This window comes from Bufo gargarizans, chromosome 8 (assembly GCF_014858855.1).
Source record: "Bufo gargarizans isolate SCDJY-AF-19 chromosome 8, ASM1485885v1, whole genome shotgun sequence".
NCBI lineage: Eukaryota > Metazoa > Chordata > Amphibia > Anura > Bufonidae > Bufo > Bufo gargarizans.
Genome location: NC_058087.1, coordinates 58892084 through 58912534, shown reverse-complemented (window position 1 = coordinate 58912534; position 20451 = coordinate 58892084). Strand labels below are relative to the sequence as shown.

The following is a 20451-nucleotide window of genomic DNA, read 5'->3' as shown; positions in this document are numbered from 1 at the left end:
GCGTTTTCTGCCACACTTTTTCCTTCCCACAGACTTCCCACTGAGGTCCCTTGATACAGCACTCTGGGAACAGCCTATTCGTTCAGAAATTTCTTTCTGTGTCTTACCCTCTTGCTTGAGGGTGTCAATGATGGCCTTCTGGACAGCAGTCAGGTCGGCAGTCTTACCCATGATTGTGGTTTTGAGTAATGAACCAGGCTGGGAGTTTTTAAAAGCCTCAGGAATCTTTTGCAGGTGTTTAGAGTTAATTAGTTGATTCAGATGATTAGGTTAATAGCTCGTTTAGAGAACCTTTTCATGATATGCTAATTTTTAGAGATAGGAATTTGGGGTTTTCATGAGCTGTATGCCAAAATCATCAATATTAAAACAATAAAAGGCTTGAACTACTTCAGTTGGTGTGTAATGAATCTAAAATATATGAAAGTCTAATGTTTATCAGTACATTACAGAAAATAATGAACTTTATCACAATATGCTAATTTTTTGAGAAGGACCTGTATATATTTAGTCCTCTTAGGGGATTTGAACATGTGATATTTTGATCACTTGTACTGTGCTCTGTAATACTCCTGTATTACAGTGCATAGTTATTCTGACAGGCCAGTCAATACAACCTACCAGAGGCATTGGCAGCTGTGACGTGGAAGGCATGGGGCCCTTGTGTGGTACTCACATAATGTATTGAAAAACTTTTTGGGAAAGCAGTTCCTCTGTTTTCTGGGTTTCATTTTCACACCATTCTTTGTTTGGTATAAATGACATCTTAACTTTATTTTGTTGGCGTTACCAAATCTTTATAAAAATGTTTAAGTTTTACAAATTTTACACAATAAAAACACTTCAAAATGAAAAAATAAAAAACACTTGTCACCATTTTTTGAGAGCCTTTTATTTTTTCTTTGGCAGAGCTATGTGAGGGTTTGTTTTTTGTAGGATGGGTTGACGTTTTCATAGGTACTACTTTGGGGTACACACACCTTTTTGTTGCTTTTTATTAAATTTTTGATGCTTGATGAGCAAATAACAGCAATTCTGGCATTGTATTTATGTAACACTGGCAATCATCCTGTTACGCCTTGTGATACCATCATGTGATTGCTACAGCCAATCAGCGGCTACTAGCATCACCAAGTACTGCATGTGACAGCTGAGGCCACTGATTGCCTGAGGCGATTACATGTTGTAACCAACTGCCTGTAATCGAAGACAGTGGGATTGAAGAGGTGAGTAGTATTTTTATTTATTTAACATTTTTGCAAATTTTTTCCCCCACAAATTGGACAACTCTGTAAATATCCTCAGGGGGTCTTTTCTGCCAGACTCCCCCACGTTGCTAGTGACGTGGACGAAAGCATACTTACCTGCTTTGGCTCCCTGTTACTGCCTTGCTCCGGTCTCTGTATGTTAATATCCTGTTTGATGCCAGTCATGTGGCCCCCAAACATCATGTGACCAAGTGACATCACACATGACTGACATGTCACCAACTTTGGCCAGTCATTAGCTGCATAGCCACTTGACCTGCGTCAAACAAGATGTTGACACGCGGAGAATGGAGCAAGCAAGTGGTGGCTGTGGACCGGCATGGAGCAGGTAAGTATGTTTTTGTCCACAGAAAGGAACCTTTAAGACGAACAACCCCTCTAGGAGACGTATGGAAACCATAGATTGCTGGGCGCATTCAGACAACTGGAAACAGCTGTCGAAATTTTAGGTTTATATTATGAAGTGACTTTATTTCATGACTAAACAACTTTAATAAAAAAAAATGATAACCATGTTAAGGGAATTTCCTTCATGAAAAAAAGAAGACTTAACAGTGACTCAATATGAGCTCGATATACCTTGTATCATAAACTTCAGCCCTCACAGTTTCTCCTGTGAATCATGTAAGATTTGTATTCCACTGAATACTGTTAATTGATTCACACATTTATAGGTGAGATAATAACAAATTAAGTACTCTTGGTTCAGAAGAGCAAAATGAACTGGCTCCATCACAGCTTCAGGACCACACAGTATGTGGTCATGTCTGGTGTACTATTAGGCTACGTTCACACTGGCGTTTTGGCTTTCCGTTTGTGAGATCCCATTAGGGCTCTCACAAGCGGTCCAAAACGGATCAGTTTTGCCCTAATGCATTCTGAATGGAAAAGGATCCGCTCAGAATGCATCAGTTTGCCTCCGTTCCGTCTCCATTCCGCTTTGAAAGCGGGTTTTGGTATCTGTCTGACGAAACTGAGCCAAACTGATCCGTCCCCATTGACTTAAATTGTGTGCCAGGACGGATCGTTTGGCTCAGTTTCGTCAGACCGTTTTCTATGACACCATATGGCACAATAGAAAACGGATCCGCCCCCCATTGACTTTCAATGGTGTTCAAGACGGATCCGTCTTGGCTATGTTAAAGATAATACAAATGGATGCAGATGATTGTATTATCTGAATGAATCCGACGTGAGTGTGAAAGTAGCCTAAGTTGACTGTATTTATGAGAGCCCAAACCCCTTGCCTCCTCTTGCCCCAGGCAGCAGTGATTGGTTTCTGTGTATCTCCATGTATACATGGTGGCCATCAGTCATGGCTGACAGAGGTGGAGGAGCATTCCCCTCATGAATACAACATCCCATGGACCTATCTCCATACTCTGCAGCCCTTAAACAAGATATAACGTATATTGCATATATGGAATAACGCAATCTGAGACTCTCAGGCTTTTCTGAAAAGCTTGAAATAACGAGCTTACAGATTTCCCCCCAACCATGGGCAAACCAGGCAAGTGTTCATGTTTATTGCTGTAAGATGTGGGTAAGCAGCTGCCGGACACTTGTCAATCTTTATTTCCAAGGTGAACATGGCACTGAGCATGTTAAAAATAATGCTTCGTTCATAACGCACCGATGCCAGGTGAACAGGGCAGTGCCAGGGGAACATTTAGAACCTAGAAGGCTAGCTAACAGTGGACAGTAAATTGTTGTTTTTGGAAATAGCAGCCAATAAGAGTTCAGTTTTTATTTTTCGAAACTTCCCTAGAAAAATGAAGCATAGACGTTGATTGGTTGGTAAGGCAGCAATGCTACCTTTCCATACAAAAATCCGGTAGTGGGCTGATAGAATAATGGCATTTGTACATGGGTGCTCGAGTCAGTACAACCTGAATATATGCAGCGCAAAAACGCAGGAAAGTTAAAGCAGCTCTGTCACCTGGATCAACCCTATAAAACCAGGCATATAGCCTGGTAGGGCTGCTGATGCTGATTAAAACGATACCTTCTTTTATCTGTAGGTAGTAGCGTTATGGAGAAATTATAACTTTTATAAATATGCTAATGAGCTACTGGAAGGAAGCGGGCTTACGTGGTTTGAGCACCTCTCCAGCGACGCCTCTGGTGCTCCATACTGACGCCCCCCTGCTATCTACAGATAAAAGATAGATCAGCAACCCTACCAGGCTATATGTCTGGTTGTATAGGGTTGATCCGGGTGACAGAGCCACTTTTATGACATGTAATGTCTTATAAACATACTTATACAGGCAGGAAACTTCCACTTATTACAGTTACCCATCACATTGCCTTGCTGCCTGCTCAGATCTTCAGTACATTAGAGCTTCACTTGGTCTTGTCATTTTTCACACAAGTTACTGTCATTTATTTAACCGCTAGGTTTTCAGAAGTCAAGTACAGTTCATCTATACAAAAGTAACTGTAGTGGCTCTCTCACAATGAGCAGGCTGTATATTTGGTCCGGGTGACAGTTTTGTATCCCGTCCTGTTAGATCTGGAAAGCCTTTCACAAAGTACGTGCCTTCACCATTCCTAATAGACTGATGTCACGGGGGAACTACTCTCCTTCGGGAGAGAGCACCTTTATCAGTGTGAGGCGACTTATAGGCCATACATGCTCCTCTGGAATTCTGGGAGGGAAGGGGTGCAAATGAGCTCTTAACAAGCTCTGCCTCTAATGCCACCAGATGTAAGGCAGCTATCCTATCAATGTTCAGCTCTTAAAATAAGCCTTGAAACATGACTTGGATATTAAATAAGCCAGCACCTCATCTGCAGACAGCTGTTTCGGGGTGATTGCCCCTCATCAGTGTACTGATGTGCATGGAAAGTTACAAAATAGGACTTTGTGACTTCCTTGGACCTATTGCACAAAATTGTTTTTTTTTACTCCTATTCGAGTTTTGAAAAGTTTGTGGGCTTGTAAATGTGGACAGCTAGTCGTGCTGATTTAAGCCAGATTTATCAACTAATACATTTTTTTTTTTAAATCGCAAAAATGTTTGCAGTCTTACTCCTGTAAAGATGGTGGATAAAAGGGGAGTAACATCTCAAGACAGAAATGTTAGACCTAATACTAATACTTTGGGGCCCATTTATGTACTGGTAATACACCACTTTTGTGGCGTATATCAATCGCAGATTTTGTCACAATCTGCAACTTTTTCACTCACACCACTTTCCCAACAGGTCTAAAAAAGGGGATGAGGAAGAGGGTGGGCCGGCAGACCCATCTCATTCATTATTTTGTACGACAGTTTTTGGCGTACTAAAAGACTGAAATCTACGCCAGCAAGGTAGCTTATTTTAGACTGTTGTATATCCTTCTGGAGGAAAGCGGCAAAGGTCTGCGCATCCACATAACTTTGCCTCTGCCTCTTCCTCCAGCAGCGCAGGCACAATTAAGACTGACGTCTTAATCGCCGGTTTTAATAAATCTAAATCTATACCTAATACATTTTTGGACTTCTTACTTTATTTAATTAGTACTTTATTGTACTAATACTTTATTGTGCTATTACATTATTGAACTGCTTTATTGGACTAGTACTTTATTGTACTAATACTTTATTGTACTATTACATTATGGGACTACTTTATTGGACTAGTACTTTAAGGTGTTGTCTGAGAAGTTAGTAAATTCTTAAACTAGAAAGATATTTTTGGGTTTATTCATTTATAAAGCAATAAGGTGTTCCTCTGCATTGTACAGAAATTGTGATCAACCACATCAGTAGCTATCTAAAGCCTAAATATACTGTATGTTAGTATGTTTTTTGGAGGGGGCGGTTAACAGCAGAGTACCCAGTGGAAACTCACACAAATATGAACTCCATGCAGGTGCTGCCATTGGTCATATTTCAACCTAGGACCCCATAACGTTGTTCACCTCAGGTACTGGGTCCTGAAAATAGAATACCGAGCAATACGGTGGCCAGCGTATTCAGCCAGTCATTTATTACTGTCCATATGTAGCTTTCTATACTGTGCTACTCGAGGAGCTCAAGCCCACACTCCTCTATTATATTAAAATATGTAGATATATTTAGTCACTTCCTTATCCAGGTGTATTATAAGCTAAGTCAATATCAGAGGGCCAACTATACCTACAATACACATAGAACTGTCCATTTAAAGCTTTTTTTCCTACTTTAACATTAGCTCAGCTAAAGATTAAATCTTGCGCGAAAGACTGGATGCTTCAGATCTTTTACATATTTGTTTTCGAGGAAAATTCTTGCAGTGATGAGATTCAGTGGGGCTCTACAGAAATTTTGATTGCACAGGTTTCCACTGTTTTGGTCACAATGTGTTTCCTGCCCCCATTCAGAATGTTTCCACCTGACCTCAGTAACTTTTGCTCTGGCCTGCTGGCAGCCAATACCTGATAGAAATGTGAACTGTTTTGTTAATCTCGCTTTTTAGCTAAACTTCCTTCCACAGTGAAAGTCCATCAACATACTTGTTTGTAGCATCATTTTAAATAGATGTGATACATCACTAGGGTCAAAGACTACGCAATGGAGTGATCTTTCTGTTTTGTTTAAAAAATGGACTCTGACCTTATTTCCTCCTGATACAGTCTAATATTGTGATGTATTTTTACTGTTAATTGTTATATTCTGTTAATAAATATATATATATATATATATATATATATATATATATGTATATATATATATATATAATATATGTATATATTATATACAATAGTTCCAATATAGAGACAGTACTCCAAAGCTTGTGGAAAGGGTGGTGGACCCGCTTTATTCACCCAATGTTTCAGCCCTAATATATAATATCTATGGAGTATTTTCTTGTTGATTGACGCAAAATATAATCCGGGCCTGGGGTACTCTACTTGTGATTTGTCTACTCCAGTTTAGTCGTTTTTGAACCCTGTTTCTTTTTTTCTCTTTGTAGATCCTTTTTTCTTTTGACTTTAATGTCTACCAATGTGTTTTGGTAAAGGGCTTTATAATAGGTTGGCACTACATAGAGTACAACCATGGCCTCCTATGGCCAGATAGATAAATCCTTCCTGTTAACAGAGTATTTCTCCATCATCTGCTTGCTTATTTATTGATACTCTTACTCTGAAGACAATTGAAAGCAGTTAGATTCATGGAAAGGGAAACAATGTGCGCACAATTTCCACTGACTTAAGGAGTCTAGTAGCAAGTGCAACATCAGTGGCCATTCATCTTAATGAAGGGGAAAGAGGTTTTGGCCTTCTAAATTACTCATGTCGTGGCATTAGACCTATTGATGAAATTTTAAATGTAAGATAGTGAAGGATAGACTGGTAATCATGGTCTCTAAAGTAATAGTGCCAAATTCCTGTGGTGTGGGATAATACACTTTGTGTTAATATTTAATAGCTGTTAAACAGCCGTTCTTTTCCATTGCAGCCCCTCTCTGCCTGCCCTTGATTGGCATCTGCCGTCGCAATCTGGACCTTATGAACTTCGCATTGAAGTGCAGCCCAAATCTCATCACAGAGCTCATTATGAGACGGAAGGAAGCCGTGGGGCGGTGAAGGCATCTACTGGTGGACACCCCATTGTGCAGGTAACCATGTGATAGGAGGTATTGTTTATCCTGGCGTGTAATCAGAAATTTTCATTACAATCCACAATAATGTGTGGAGGATGAGAAAACAGTATTTCTCAGAGGTATCAGAAATACATTGTACAATAGCTTAGGGGTCGGTGGCCTTACAAGAGCTTCTCCACTACTGGGAACTTTTGTATAAAAATGATTCTCAAACAACACCCGGTGGATCACTATTTTTCTTCTTGCTGTTGAGGCATGAGAAGGTGAGGGTTGCAAGTGACATGAACCCTTGATTGCTCAAGGTTTAGCACACAGAGTTACTAAGATGTTTTCAAAAAATTGCAAAAAAAAAATATGCAAACTTATTCCAGTAAGGGGGGTGTCCTAAAAAACTGGAGTAGCATTTCTAGAATATTTGTGATAAATTTGAAGATACCCAACATTTGACAAACAACAAGTATCGTTTGATAAATGTGTGCAAAGTACGCCAACTCAGACTCAAGTTAAACTGACTTCAAATATTTGATACATTCCCCCATTTTATTTTTTGTCATTTAAAACAGGGAACATGATTAAAGGGAACCGGTCACCACCGTAATGCCTCCCCAACCACTCACAGTACCTCAGCTGTAGTACCTCCCAACTTTATTCATCCCACGTGGGGTATGAAAATGGGCTGCTTGAAGTCAAGGGGCAGTGTGATCTTGATGCTCCAATTCAAACAGGCTCTTTTCCCCCTAATTGACACCTTGGTGCGCTTGCACTGTTCTTTTTCAATGCCTGTGAGGTGTACTTGGCTTCAAAGGCTGACTGCGCAGGTGCCGACTGACTTACTGCACAGTCACCGAGTGAGCCTCTGAAGCCAAGTACACTAAAGACATGATGACTGCAGCTGTGAGGTACTGTGTACATTTGGAGGGAGGGGGGGGGGGGCATTATGGTGGTAACGGGTTTCCTATAAGTAAAATTTGTAGTTGTAGGTATTTCATTTCCATTGTATTCCTGCAGTACAGATCAGATTATGTTGTTATTGACTGATAATATTGTGTAATGAGAGAAAGCTTACAACTCCCATCATCCCATCATTATCATTACTCTTCTCCAAATTTTACATCTTTCTTTATAATAAAAACAAGATGAATGTATCATATACTATGCATCTAAAAAATAAATCCTTCTTCTGCGTGGGCTGGAAGCACAAATTGCATCTCGCACATTCTTTGAGGTTTGAGCGTGAAGAACAGGAAATGTTTTGAGTCAGAATCTGTTAAAAAGTGTATCTATCAAAATATGTTTCTGTCCAAACAAAGATGAGACAAATTAAAGGCTGGGACCGTGTTTAGCATAAATGTAATATATTCATTTCTGATATGTAGAGAAGCCAACATTACACAGAGGAACATTTGCCAAGAGACCTCTACACCACATTGTGCTGACAGCATGTAAATTAGACACTCTTCCTTCTAAGGAGGACTAGATGTAAATGCCTTATTTGATTAGTATACATAATAAAGACAATCGCGAGAAATCAAAAGCCTATTATTTATAAGGCATTGCTGAACTCCTGCTTTTCTGGCCAGCATGGAATTCCAGGAATGCGCTGCAGAAAATGACGAGCAGCTCTTGCAGTGTGTTAGGTTAAAGGGGTCTTCTCACTTCAGCAATTGGCATTTATCATGTAGAGAAAGTTAATACAAGGCACTTACTAATGTATTGTAATTGTCCATATTGCCTCCTTTTGCTGGCTTGATTCATTTTTCCATCTCATTACACACTGCTCATATCCAGGGGTTACGACCACCCTAAAATCCAGCAAGTGGTGGTCGTCCTTGCACTCTATAGGAAAAAGCAGTGTCAGGGACCATGGGAGCACACATAGGTAAACATTCGCAGCAGCTCCTGTCCCGGTCACTTTCTATCTTTATCCCTGGATATGAGCAGTGTATAATGTGACGAAAAAATGAATCCAGCCAGCAGAGGAAGCAACATGGACAATCACAATACATTAGTAAGTGCCTTGTATTAACTTTCTCTACATGATAAATGCCATTTGCTGAAGTGAGGCAACCTCTTTAAGGTGCCTGAGGAAATGTATTAAAGTTTATAGTATATACATTTACAATACTTTTATAATTTTATAGGATATTATTCGTAGTGAATATCAGCTTGCCTACATCAATTGTATTAGTTGCATGCATAGCGTCTTCTACAGTCTAGAAATCGACGGAGACAGGAAAACGAGCTTTCCACAAGTAGTGCTCTGTGTTACACCATAATTATAGCTCAGGGTCAAGGAGAAAGTTTAATTACAACGCATCTGAAACGAGGAGAATATTTTTGTAGCTGTGAATCAGGAGGAAGTGGCGGTAGAGTTGGAGCGCTAGACTGAAAGGTAACCTTCCAAATTAGTGTCAGTTCCTCCATGTTTTCATTATCCATTACCTACAATTTATGTCCGGGTAATGCACAAATTGCTGGCTCTGTACCCCACCCATGTTTCCTTGGCATTCAGGCCTGCACACGTTAACTGAAAAAGCCTGTGTCTATTGTCCATGTGTTTCCAAAATGTATCTGAGGCGCAAAAAAAGACATTAACACACATCTGCGAGCCAGGATGCAATTATTAGACGTAATGAAGCCAGGCAGGCGTACCACAAAGCAGACATTTTATAGCTCAATCATAAGCGCCTGGCACTTTTTACCAGCAGCTCCACACGGGTTATTGCAATACGCACATGGCCAGCACTTGCCAAATAATACATTCACACATATTCAGCGTGAAAAAGATTACATACAAGTCAATGATTTCATCAGCTGGAAGCAGTAAGTTTGATTGTTGGGTTCCGGCCAGTTGTCTTTCTGTTTTTCAGCCTCGCCTTTATTTCTATAGCCATGCGTTAACACATCGGGATATTCCAGGTGGTAGAGCTCTTCAGTTTCATTGTCATTCCGACGTGCCTCGGCTTCATGGTGTCTTAATTGTTTGGGTGGGTTCACATCACGTTTTTCCCCCCAAAAAAGTATACGTTAAACAGGTGCCTCAGACTCATGCCATACAGTGGTATCTGTTCACCAATTTACCATAGTAAAAAAAAAAACGTATATTTTTTTTTTTTACCGAATTGTGCAGGATACAAGAACGTGGTTTTTGTATCCTTTTCTTTCTGTAACGTATCCGTCAAACGAAGGCATAAAACGTCATGTGAACCCACCCTTTCTTATGACGTCCTGTACATGATGTGGCTGTGACGTTGTATAAGCCTTTTTTTCTCCGTAGAATATGTTTTTTAATACAAATGATGGCTAAGAGCCAGGCAGGACAGGTTTATCATTTTTTATCTGTTCTTTTCAATTTCATAAAAAGTGATTGGTGTTAAAACCCCATTAAATAAAACATAGGAAACCTCATTTCCCGACGCTCCAATATTGCATTTAGTTTTGCAAATGTTGCAGCTTATTATGTGCAGTTGATGGCTCTTTTCTCGTGCTAAAAGCTTACCTTTTTAGCAAGTCACGCCAACCAGGGGTTAATATGTTCTTAGCGTTATCAAGTCCTATGTCTATGAATTGTGGTGTCAAAAAGAAGCGGCTTGTACACAAAATTGCGGCTTTTCTCCCCTCTTTGTCATGGGCATGTGTGTGAGGGGCAGCTCCGAAGTGGCCAGACACACGGCGTCACTCCTAGCTGGCATAGAATTCAGGTTGAGGCTCATGTACCTGCCAAGATTTGGTAAATTTATTACGAGGTGTGTGCATCTTAATAATTTTGGCACATCTTACGCCATTGCAAACGAATCATCGCCATTACAAACGCCAGTCTTGATAAATGTTCCCCAACGTTCAATCATCATCTCTCCATCATCTTTACCGTTCTGTGTGGAAATGAGTCTCAGAGGGCTGCCTGTCTCTGAGTCTGATGATCACTGTGGTTGTGAGGTTACATGCCAGGGGGGTTAGTATATGGAGACGAAGCTCTCACCATGTCTTTGATACCCTGATGGTATATACAGCAGGGAAGTCTCCCGGGGTATACCCTGAAGCCCATAAACTTTACTTCGGCATACATTTGGCAGGGATATGTCAGGATCCTGCTGCCCCAACTGCATTGAAACGTGTGCTTTTCAGTATGACTATAGACAAGAGAAAGGATACCTCACAATCTATGGCAGACTTAAGGCAGGCGTATGGCGGTATACTCATAACTAAGCAATTGCAGATCGCAGTGATGACTCACAATCTAAATTGTATGAATGTATGATTATATATGTGTGATATAGGGCAGGATATATTTCTTTATGCTGATTGGACAAAAAATTTGGATGGCAGATTCTTAGTCCATGCCAAAGTCTTCTGACATTAGCTATAGAGAACCTTAACCCCTTCCCCCGTACACATCTTGGGCTTTAGTAACCGAGCAATTTTTTTCCTTTTTTTTTTGTTGATTGCATTCCAAGAGCTACAACTTTTCTTTATTTTTGTCATCGATGTAGCCGTATGAGGGCTTGTTTTGTGCGAGACAAGTTGGCGGTACACATAGCCACTGATTAACTTTTATTAACTCTTTCTGGGGGGGAATAGAAAAAAACTGCAATATTATTATTGTCTTTTTACGTTATACATTTTGCAATGTTTACTTTGTGGCTAGGTTAGGTTAATACTTACCAGTCCCTTTTTCCGCCGATGTGCTCCGCTCAAGCAGGCTGTGGGCTCTTCCTCCCAGTCCCCGACCAGATGTGTGCACATATTTTCCTCTTCAGCTGCATAGTAGTAAATGCAGCTGAACAGCAAAAGAAGCCTGCGTGAGTCAGTGAGGATGGGACTGGTAAGTATTAACCTAACACCTTCCACAGGGCATTAGAAAGATTAGAAAGAACTGTTTTTATAAATATCCTGGAGAGCCCCTTTAAAGGGAACCTGTCACCACCTTTATGCTGCCCATACTAACAGCAGCATAAAGTAGACAGGTGAGATGATTTCAGCGGTCCGTCATTTATAAGTTAAATGTAAGTGGTTGCTGAGAACCAACATCACAATCATTGCAGACTGGGCCTGGAAAGAGTCCGGCCACCTGAGAAGAGTCCTGGTTATCCATGAATTCCTGCTCTCCTGCCCACCTGCTGATGACAGACCGTCTTCTACCTAGTTTTCTGCCTATCTCCCTAGAAGAAAACTGCCAATCATCAGCAGGTGGGCGAGAGAGCAGGAGATTATGGATAACCAGGACTCTTCTCAGGTAGATTGGACTCTTTTCAAGGCCTGGGCTGCAATGGTTATGATGCCGGTTCTCGGCAACCACTTATTTTTAGCTGAACACCGCTGACATCAGCATTTCTGTCACTACTTTATACTGCCCTCAGTAAGGTCAGCATAAAGTTGACGACAGGTTCCCTTTAAGGTTAAAGCCAACAGTATAGGTCTCCAAAGCTTGACATACACATAAGTTAAAAGTCAGCAGAAATGGGTGGTTTTGACCATTTCAGTGACCATTGTTTCTAATTCTAAAACCACACTTAATGGCCACCCACCTGCTAAGTTCTTTATAGTCCTACTAGACTATAGCCTTAGTATAATACTTTTTTTTTTTTACTCTTTAGTGGTTCCTATACCGATCTGTTGCATTACAAGGTATACAGCCATCTTGACGTTTGCTTGATAAAGAGGACTGGGTGCCACCTCTGTTTTCAATCAGCTCTGCATGCAGTCATTGTGTAACCTCTGTCTTGCAGACAGCCACCCTTGCACATCATATATTTTGAAGAGGTGTGAACTATTTTTGTGTGAGCATGTAAAAAAAATCCTTATAATAAACCAAAATGAACAAAGAACAGATGTCCTCAGCACAAAGGACACGCCGTTTTATCACTTAGTTCATTTATTTTTGTTACAAGTGAAAGGGATCCATATGAAAACCATACAAGAAAACACATGCAGCTGACCTCTCCGAATTATCCAGACATGAAGAAGCCATGTTACTGTATAGCTTGGCTCGGCCAGCAACCAGACGCACCATTACTTTTAGCTTACCTGCCAAATGCTGGGTATACAACATGAGGCAAGTGATACATTTTTATATGTCTGGCTGCAATAAAACATCTGGCCTCCATTCTTGATGTAGTATCTTGGCATGAAGGGCTGCTTGCTTCCAATAAGTATCAGTACAATCTGTTTGCATTAAAAGCATTATTAATTATTCTAATTTAATAAAAAGAAAATCTTTTAACATGTTCCTTCTCATAAAGTCTCCCCTTGCCATATGGGACACAATGCAAGGGACATTCTGGCTTGCTGTAGTCCAGTATTTTATTTTCCATTTTATTATTTTGATGGATGGCTAGTTCCTTAAAGGGGTTTTCCCAGATACCCGGGACCCCCGCCAATAAGATGTTTGAGAAGGCTCCAGCCTAGTCTTGGCCATGTAACGTCACGTTCGTCGGTCACATGGCCTAGGTGCAGCTGGGCCTCATTGAAGTCAATGGGGCTGAGCTGTGATAACAAGCACTGCCACTATACGATGTATGGCACTGTGCTTGGTTTGCAGAGAGAAGGTTGCGGCACTACTGCGATCGCCAGTGCCTGGGGGTCCCGGGTAGAGATGAGCAATGTTCTTAAAGTTCCTAAAATTTAGATTCGGCTGCTTCGCCAAAGTTTACAAAAAAATTTACTTTGTGACTAATTACTTTGCTATGAAACGCATTTCGATTGCACCGCCCCCCCCGTCATTAAACCCATTAGATGCCACGTTCATCGCTGATCGCGGCATCTGAAATGAGTATTAAGGCCTTTCTGGGGTTGATCAGTTAAAATAATGGCCATGTGCGGAGCCATACATCACCGCGCACAATATTTCATGTAGGATCTTCAAGCAAGATGGCTGCAGCGACCTTTTCACACTCAAATGGATGAGGTATGATTTTGAATGATTTTTTTTTTTACTGCCATTTCAGGGAAATTTGTCTTCGCGGCAAATCAAATTTGTCCTGAAATTCTGATCAAAGTCCAGTTCGGATACTTCAATTCGTTCAACACTATTCCTAGGTGTCAGACTCCCACCGATTGGATACTGATGACCTATTCAGAGGATCAGTTAAATAATCAGTTAAATAATTTCGAGAAAACCCCTTAATGATAAATGTCAGTAGCCGAGCTCTTGAAGAATTGTATGCTGCATCTTCAATTCCGCCACATAGAGGAGTTTTCATGTATAATTGCTTGTTTCAGGTCGCACCGAAACATTTCCATTGGGTTCCCATCAAGATTTGCGCTAGGCCAGTCTCCTCAGCTGTTCACTTATCGATTAGTTCTGTGCTTTGGATTATTGCCATACTTCGTGGGCAAATATTACACTTGTATTGCATATGACAGAATTGATGATTTCTTCTTGTCCTATTGAAGATGTCAACTTGTACAGATCCCAAGGCAAGATCAATGCATCCTGACACCATGACACTAAGGCCAGCTGTTGGTGCAGTGTTCATAGTGTTAGGGGGGTACTATCTCTCATTAGGGAGAGAGCGCCTTAATCAGCATGAGGAGACTTATAGGCCATACATGCTCCTCTGGAATTATTGCATCCCTTTCTTCCCAGAATTCCAGAGGAGCATGTATGGCCTGTAAGTCTCCTCACGCTGATTAAGGCGCTCTCTCCCTAAGGAGAGATAGTACCCCCCTAACCCTGACAGGCCTCTCACCCAGTCAAGCCAGTACTCTCTGCTCTGCACTGATGAGGGGCAATCACCCCGAAACAGCTGTCTGCAGATGAGGTGCTGGCTTATTTAATATCCAAGTCATGTCTCAAGGCTTAGTTAAAGAGCTGAACATTGACTTATAGAATAGCTGCCTTACATCTGGTGGCATTAGAGGCAGAGCTTGTGAAGAACTCGTGTTCATAGTGTGAAATGTGACATTTTATTTCTGCGTTTGTATATACAGGGAACATTGTCACAGCCTGGACATCAACCAGATGCTTTTGCATTGTTCAGCAGTACTTTTCTCCCATAAATACCATTCTTGCCGGGTCACTTTCTTATTGAGAAGTCGTGAGCACTTCTTTTAGATGAGGCAGAAAAGTAGATCTGAAAAGATGGCAGACTATGCAGGGAACACTCCCAACTGGTGATACCAGTTTACTTCTAGAAGGAATAACAGAGGAATGGCACTACATAGAGTCATGAGAATACCTGCTCCAGAACTGTCATTTCATATGGAATTCAATTATTTATTAAAGCAGACATGGCAGGAGTGGTGACAGGTCCTCTTTAAAGGGGTTATCTCATGAATAACATAAAAAGTGAAGATTGGATATCTTATAGTACATGACAATCTCTTTCTAACAAACCTAGAACCAGCCCTGTACCTCACATGGATCCAGAGATCTCCCCATTCATTGCTCCAATTGCCCTGCTAGATTTATTTTAAGCTAGCAGTTCAGAGAGCGTGTCCTTTCTCATGGGGCGTATCCTTTCTACTGCAGCTGGTGGCAATTGAAGAATAGAGCTGAGCATGTGCTTCCCACTCGGTGAGCTGGACAAAGAATTTTGAAAAAGCACAAACAACAGATGGCGCTATATAGATATATTTCAGTGAATAAGGCCTCCTGCACACGAACCTGTGCGCCCCGTGGCCGTATTGCGGACTTCATTTGCAGATCCGCAATACACGGGTGTCGTTCCGTGGGCATTCCGCATGAGGGATGCAGACCCGTTCACTTCAATGGGTCCGCAAATCTGGAGATGGTGCGGAACGGAAGCATGGAACGGAAACCCACTGAAGCACTACAGGGGGCTTCCATGAGGTTTTATCCCGTACTTCCATTCCACAAAAAGATAGAACATGTCTTATCCTTTTGCGGAACGGGGACCCATTAAAGTGAATGAGTCTGTGATCCTCTGCGGCTGCCTCACGGTCGGTGTTCGTGCATTGCGGCACGGCCACGGGGCGCACACATTCTTGTGCAGGAGGCCTAACTCAGCGGCTATAGAAAATTATTAATTACTTGCAATTACAAAAGTATTCAGATCCAGGTGCTGGGTTGAAATTTTTTTAATATTTTTTGTGGGACAACCCCTCAACAGCAAGTGATTAACCGCCACAAAAAAACACAATAGGTGGCAGCCATTCATCTTCTTATCATACTGTTAACTGGGTGATTCGTATTAGGAGGTTTCAGTATAAGTATATATAAATCACCTCTTAAACGAAATGTGTCGCCAAAAATTTTATCTGCCAGTTAAAACCAGATACAAGAAGCTCATTTTTTCTAATGTTTTGTATTTTTTTATTCTAGATTTTTTTTAATTCTATTTCCTTGATTACGGGGGCGGCCATCTTGCCTGAGTTGTTCTTAACAGCATTTGAAAAGCATTAAAAAAATTGCTTTATGGCCGCCCCATGGGCCATAGACACAATAGTCAGGAGGGGACCTCATTGACTTCTATGGGAGAGTTTTCTAGGCATGATCTGTGACCTGCGCAGAGGTCATTGTACAAGTGAAGAATAGATAAACTCTGACAATCACCTATTGTGAATGGTGGATCCTGTCTTATCTGTCATTCTAATCCTGCCTGTGATGATATCACCTCTGTGTATAGATAAGCAGATAGCTGCAGTAAAGTGATCTGTGCAGACCAAGAAGTGGCACCTATTAGGTTTAGTGCGCAAAACTGCAGGAGTTCATGTTTTTTATTTAAACATATGGAATACATGGAAAATTAAAAGCATCATCAAAACTTATGTTAAAAATATGTTAAACATAAAAACATGATTTAAACAGTAGGTTATTTTCTGATGACACATACCTTTCAAGATTTTTCTCTGGCATTGTCAAAGCTAAGGGTCAGTTGTAGGAGCACACACATCACTGTATATTTGTCATTCTCGACTAGTTTCGCGTCAAGGATTCGTCATGCAGCCGCTATACTTGGGTACAATAGGAGTCAAGCAAACCGATGACACAGGAGATGTCTAATGATCAGCGCCCGACTGTATGCTATTCCCATCCTGCCTAGTAACAGACTGGCAAAAATCATTAAGTCTAATTCTGCTCAGTGATTCAGTTAAATAGTGCGCGCTCACTCTTGTGCGTTCTTTGGCTTGCCTCCCTGTTTTGCTACTTGTTTGGAAGCATGAATGATATCATTAATAATCTGGCAGCTAGATCTGCTACTTGCCGCTAGAGCAATATCATCATTCAAGCTGTTATCTGGTGGAACCTAAGAAAAACAACATATCTATCAGCATTCCAGAGAGACGTTCTCGAGGAAGACGGCATATAAAATCATACATGTGTCATGTCACGTTGTTGCATTCCATCATGCCTCTTAACTATGAAACATGCGACGCGGGGCGCATTTGGGCCATTTGAGACAAATCGATCCTTTGTGGGCACGGCAGTCACAAAATGCCTTTTTATCACTCTGTTTTCAAGCAAGCCGTCCATTGTTCACGGGACAGAAAGAAAAGGCATGCTCATTAGAAGAGTATGATTACAATTCACGAGGGAGAGAGAGGAGCCTTACAGGATACTTCTAGTCATTGACAAGATTAAGGACTAGGAATAAGGGCCAAGCTACATAGCAAGTACGATGTGAGATTGTGTCTCATATCTGGAATAGTATAATTCCAAGTAGTCACAGCACTCAGCAATAACCTGGCTTATTTGGGGGTGCGCGTCACGGTTATGTTTCTTGCTCCACCTCAGGAACCACATTCGTAGTATTTATATAATTAGACAGCACTGCGTTTGATAGATGTGATGATAAGTGATATTTATTCAGCCGGAAATAATGATGCACAATGTACAGTTTTGGCAACGTTTCGGGCTAAATGAAAGCCCTTCATCCGGCCCGGCGTTTCATGTGTGGTCTGATTTGGGCCTGATAAAGGGCTTTCATTTAGCCCGAAACGTTGCCAAAACTGTACATTGTGCATCATTATATCCGGCTGAATAAATATTCCTTATCACCATATCTGGAATAGGGTCCGGTGATCCAGAAGGGCATGCCATGAAGCCCTTCAGGCTCAATTTAGCTACAATACCGTTTGATAAAAATTTCTGGGCATAATTAAAGGGGTTGTCCAGGCATTTACTATTGATGACCTACTCTCAGGATAGGTCATCAATATCAGAACGGCGGTGGTCCGACACCCGACACCCCCGTCAATCAGCTGTGCGAGGAGACGGCGCGTGCAGTGTGCAGGTGCCGTCTCTCTTCCTGTCAGCTTCTGTGGTCTATGGTGTCGGACCCCCGCCGATATGATGCTGATGACCTATGCTGAAGATAGGCCCTCAATAGTTGCCCGGGCAACCCCTTTAATGACAATAGAACTCCATAAAGCACTTGACTCTGTCTCCATTATATTGTATAGCAGATCCAGAGAGGGTTGAGGGAATGCATTTGGTGGGTTCTTTATTTCCCATAGACAATAATGGAGCGTGCCTTTACATGGACAACTACCTCTCCCATTCAAATTGGATTCAGCATAAAAACAACTTATTTTAATTTGTATTTCTCTGTAATTAGGGTAAGACAGCCCCCATATATTGGCAGGTTGTTATCCCTTGATGCGTGTGGAAGGCGGCTGCTTTTAGACCTTAATACAATTTTATTCCGAAGTGTAATCTGTAGTGACAACAATACCTGCTCACCTGCACATCCTCGTCTGGGTGGAAAACGCCCTGCTATGGCAGAGAAGGATTTTCCTTTAGGGAGACACAAATTAATCTCTTAGGAGGACAAAACAACATCCTTTGCTGATATTACGGTTGGGTTTGCAAATCCGCCCAGTTATTGTCCCGTTTTCCACACCAGGCTTCAGACTGAAATATACTTAATAAATTGCCTTCTATTATATGTAAAAATAACTAAGATGCCTACAACATGTCAGCACACTGCAGTTTCTCTTCTCTTTTAATAAAGCCACTAAATGGTTTGGTTTACAGTGTGAACCTAGAGAGTAATGTCTTAAGAAACGACATCAATAGATGCAGATGAGGTATGATAATGAAACAGGAAAGCTTTATGACATGTCTACTTTCATGGGCCTTCCATGTCATGTTGAACAATTAAAAACTTGATTTCTTTCCGTTGATTAAACACTTGACTAAAAGTGTTTGTACCACCTGCTGTTCTTTTCCTGATTTCTCTGTCCACCTCAGTAACATTGAGGTGGACGCATATGCTCTGTTCGATCCTTCAACTGCCACCAGCACCAGCACTATCTTCTTTTAGAAGTTGTGACCGTTACAGGTAGAGAGCTGTAGCACAAAGGACATACCCCTGAGCTGCAGCAGACAGGCTATGACCCATGGGCTTCTGCAGAAAGGACACAACCCTGAGCTGCAAGGAAAGCATTTGGAGCAATGAATGGGAAGAGTTCTGGATCCATGTGAGGTTCAAGGCTGGTTCTAGGTTTGTTAGAAATAGATTGTCATGTACTGTACAATGTCAGATTTTTCATGTTTTTACATTACTGATGTGATAACCCCTTAAACAGGCTAAGATAAGAGAGTTAGAGAGAAGGAGCGAGGTATGAAGATATGACCCCTATTCTGGCTATGAGCACTATCACTCACTGGACAGTATAACACATGTAACACTTATTAATAGCAGGGTGTAGAAGTGCACTTGTTTATGGATAGGGGCGTGCTAAAAGCATTCTGTACAGATAAGGCTATTCTCTGCTGCCAGTGACCTCTACAGAGTTGCATTCAGGATAGCAGAGCTGGTCTGGAGTAATACAGTATGTGGTCCCATTATGAAGGGTACTAAGCTGAATCCTTGAGAGGGTTTTCTGGAGTGTTTTGTGACATATTGGATGAGCTGATTTTTAAAACCTCCTTTCCCTCCATGTTTATCTCTATTGCCCTAGGCCTCATGCACACGGCTGTTGTTTTGGTCCGCATTCGAGCCGCAGTTTTGGCGAACCCTTTCACTTTAATGGGGCCGCAAAAGATGCGGACAGCACTGTGTGTGCTGTCAGCATCTATTGCTCCGTTCCGTAGTCCACAAAAAAATATAACATGTCCTATTCTTGTCCGCGCTTTGCGGACAAGAATAGGCAGTTATATTAAAGGCTGTCCGTGCCGTTCCGCCAATTGCCGAACGCACACGGACGCCATACGTGTTTTGCGGATCCGCGGTTTGCGGACCGCAAAACACACAATGGTTGTGTGCATGAGGTCTAAAGAAGAAGGGAAAAGGAGAGCAGAGAGAGCCGTCAGAAGCAGTGCTCTGATGGTTTTGCGTCAGGTTCAGCAGCACCTTGTGCTTTCAAGAAGCAAAATGGTAGGAAGTTTTCATGAAGATCATTTAGAAAGTTGCCTAATTTTGCATTTAGGAAGCAAATAAAAAATTATAAAAATATCAGTGCAAAGATTCTGTATCATTTAACCAAATCATCACCAGCTGTGCCCTTGTGTATGGAGATTGATGGAGGTAATTTGCATTAACAAGATTAGGGGGAATGGTTAATCCTGTTGCCACCCAATGTCTAGAACAAAAAAAAGGTGCTTCACGACAGTGGATTTGATAGAACTCTGTGATGTCATCAAGCCACCATCACAACACATGTGATCTCATGTTGTCTGTTAGAACATGACTGACGTCAT

At 41.4% G+C, this 20451-nt stretch overlaps 1 protein-coding gene across 2 annotated transcripts in view; it reads left to right on the top strand.

Annotated features, from left to right (window-relative positions):
* Window positions 1-20451, top strand: part of LOC122945175 (nuclear factor of activated T-cells, cytoplasmic 1-like) — a 108418-nt gene that overhangs the window by 37842 nt on the left and 50125 nt on the right. For both annotated transcript variants that reach the window (XM_044304105.1, XM_044304106.1), the window contains exon 3: window positions 6701-6860. In XM_044304105.1, coding sequence (XP_044160040.1) covers window positions 6701-6860 — 160 coding nt within the window. The remainder of the gene's footprint in view (window positions 1-6700; window positions 6861-20451) is intronic.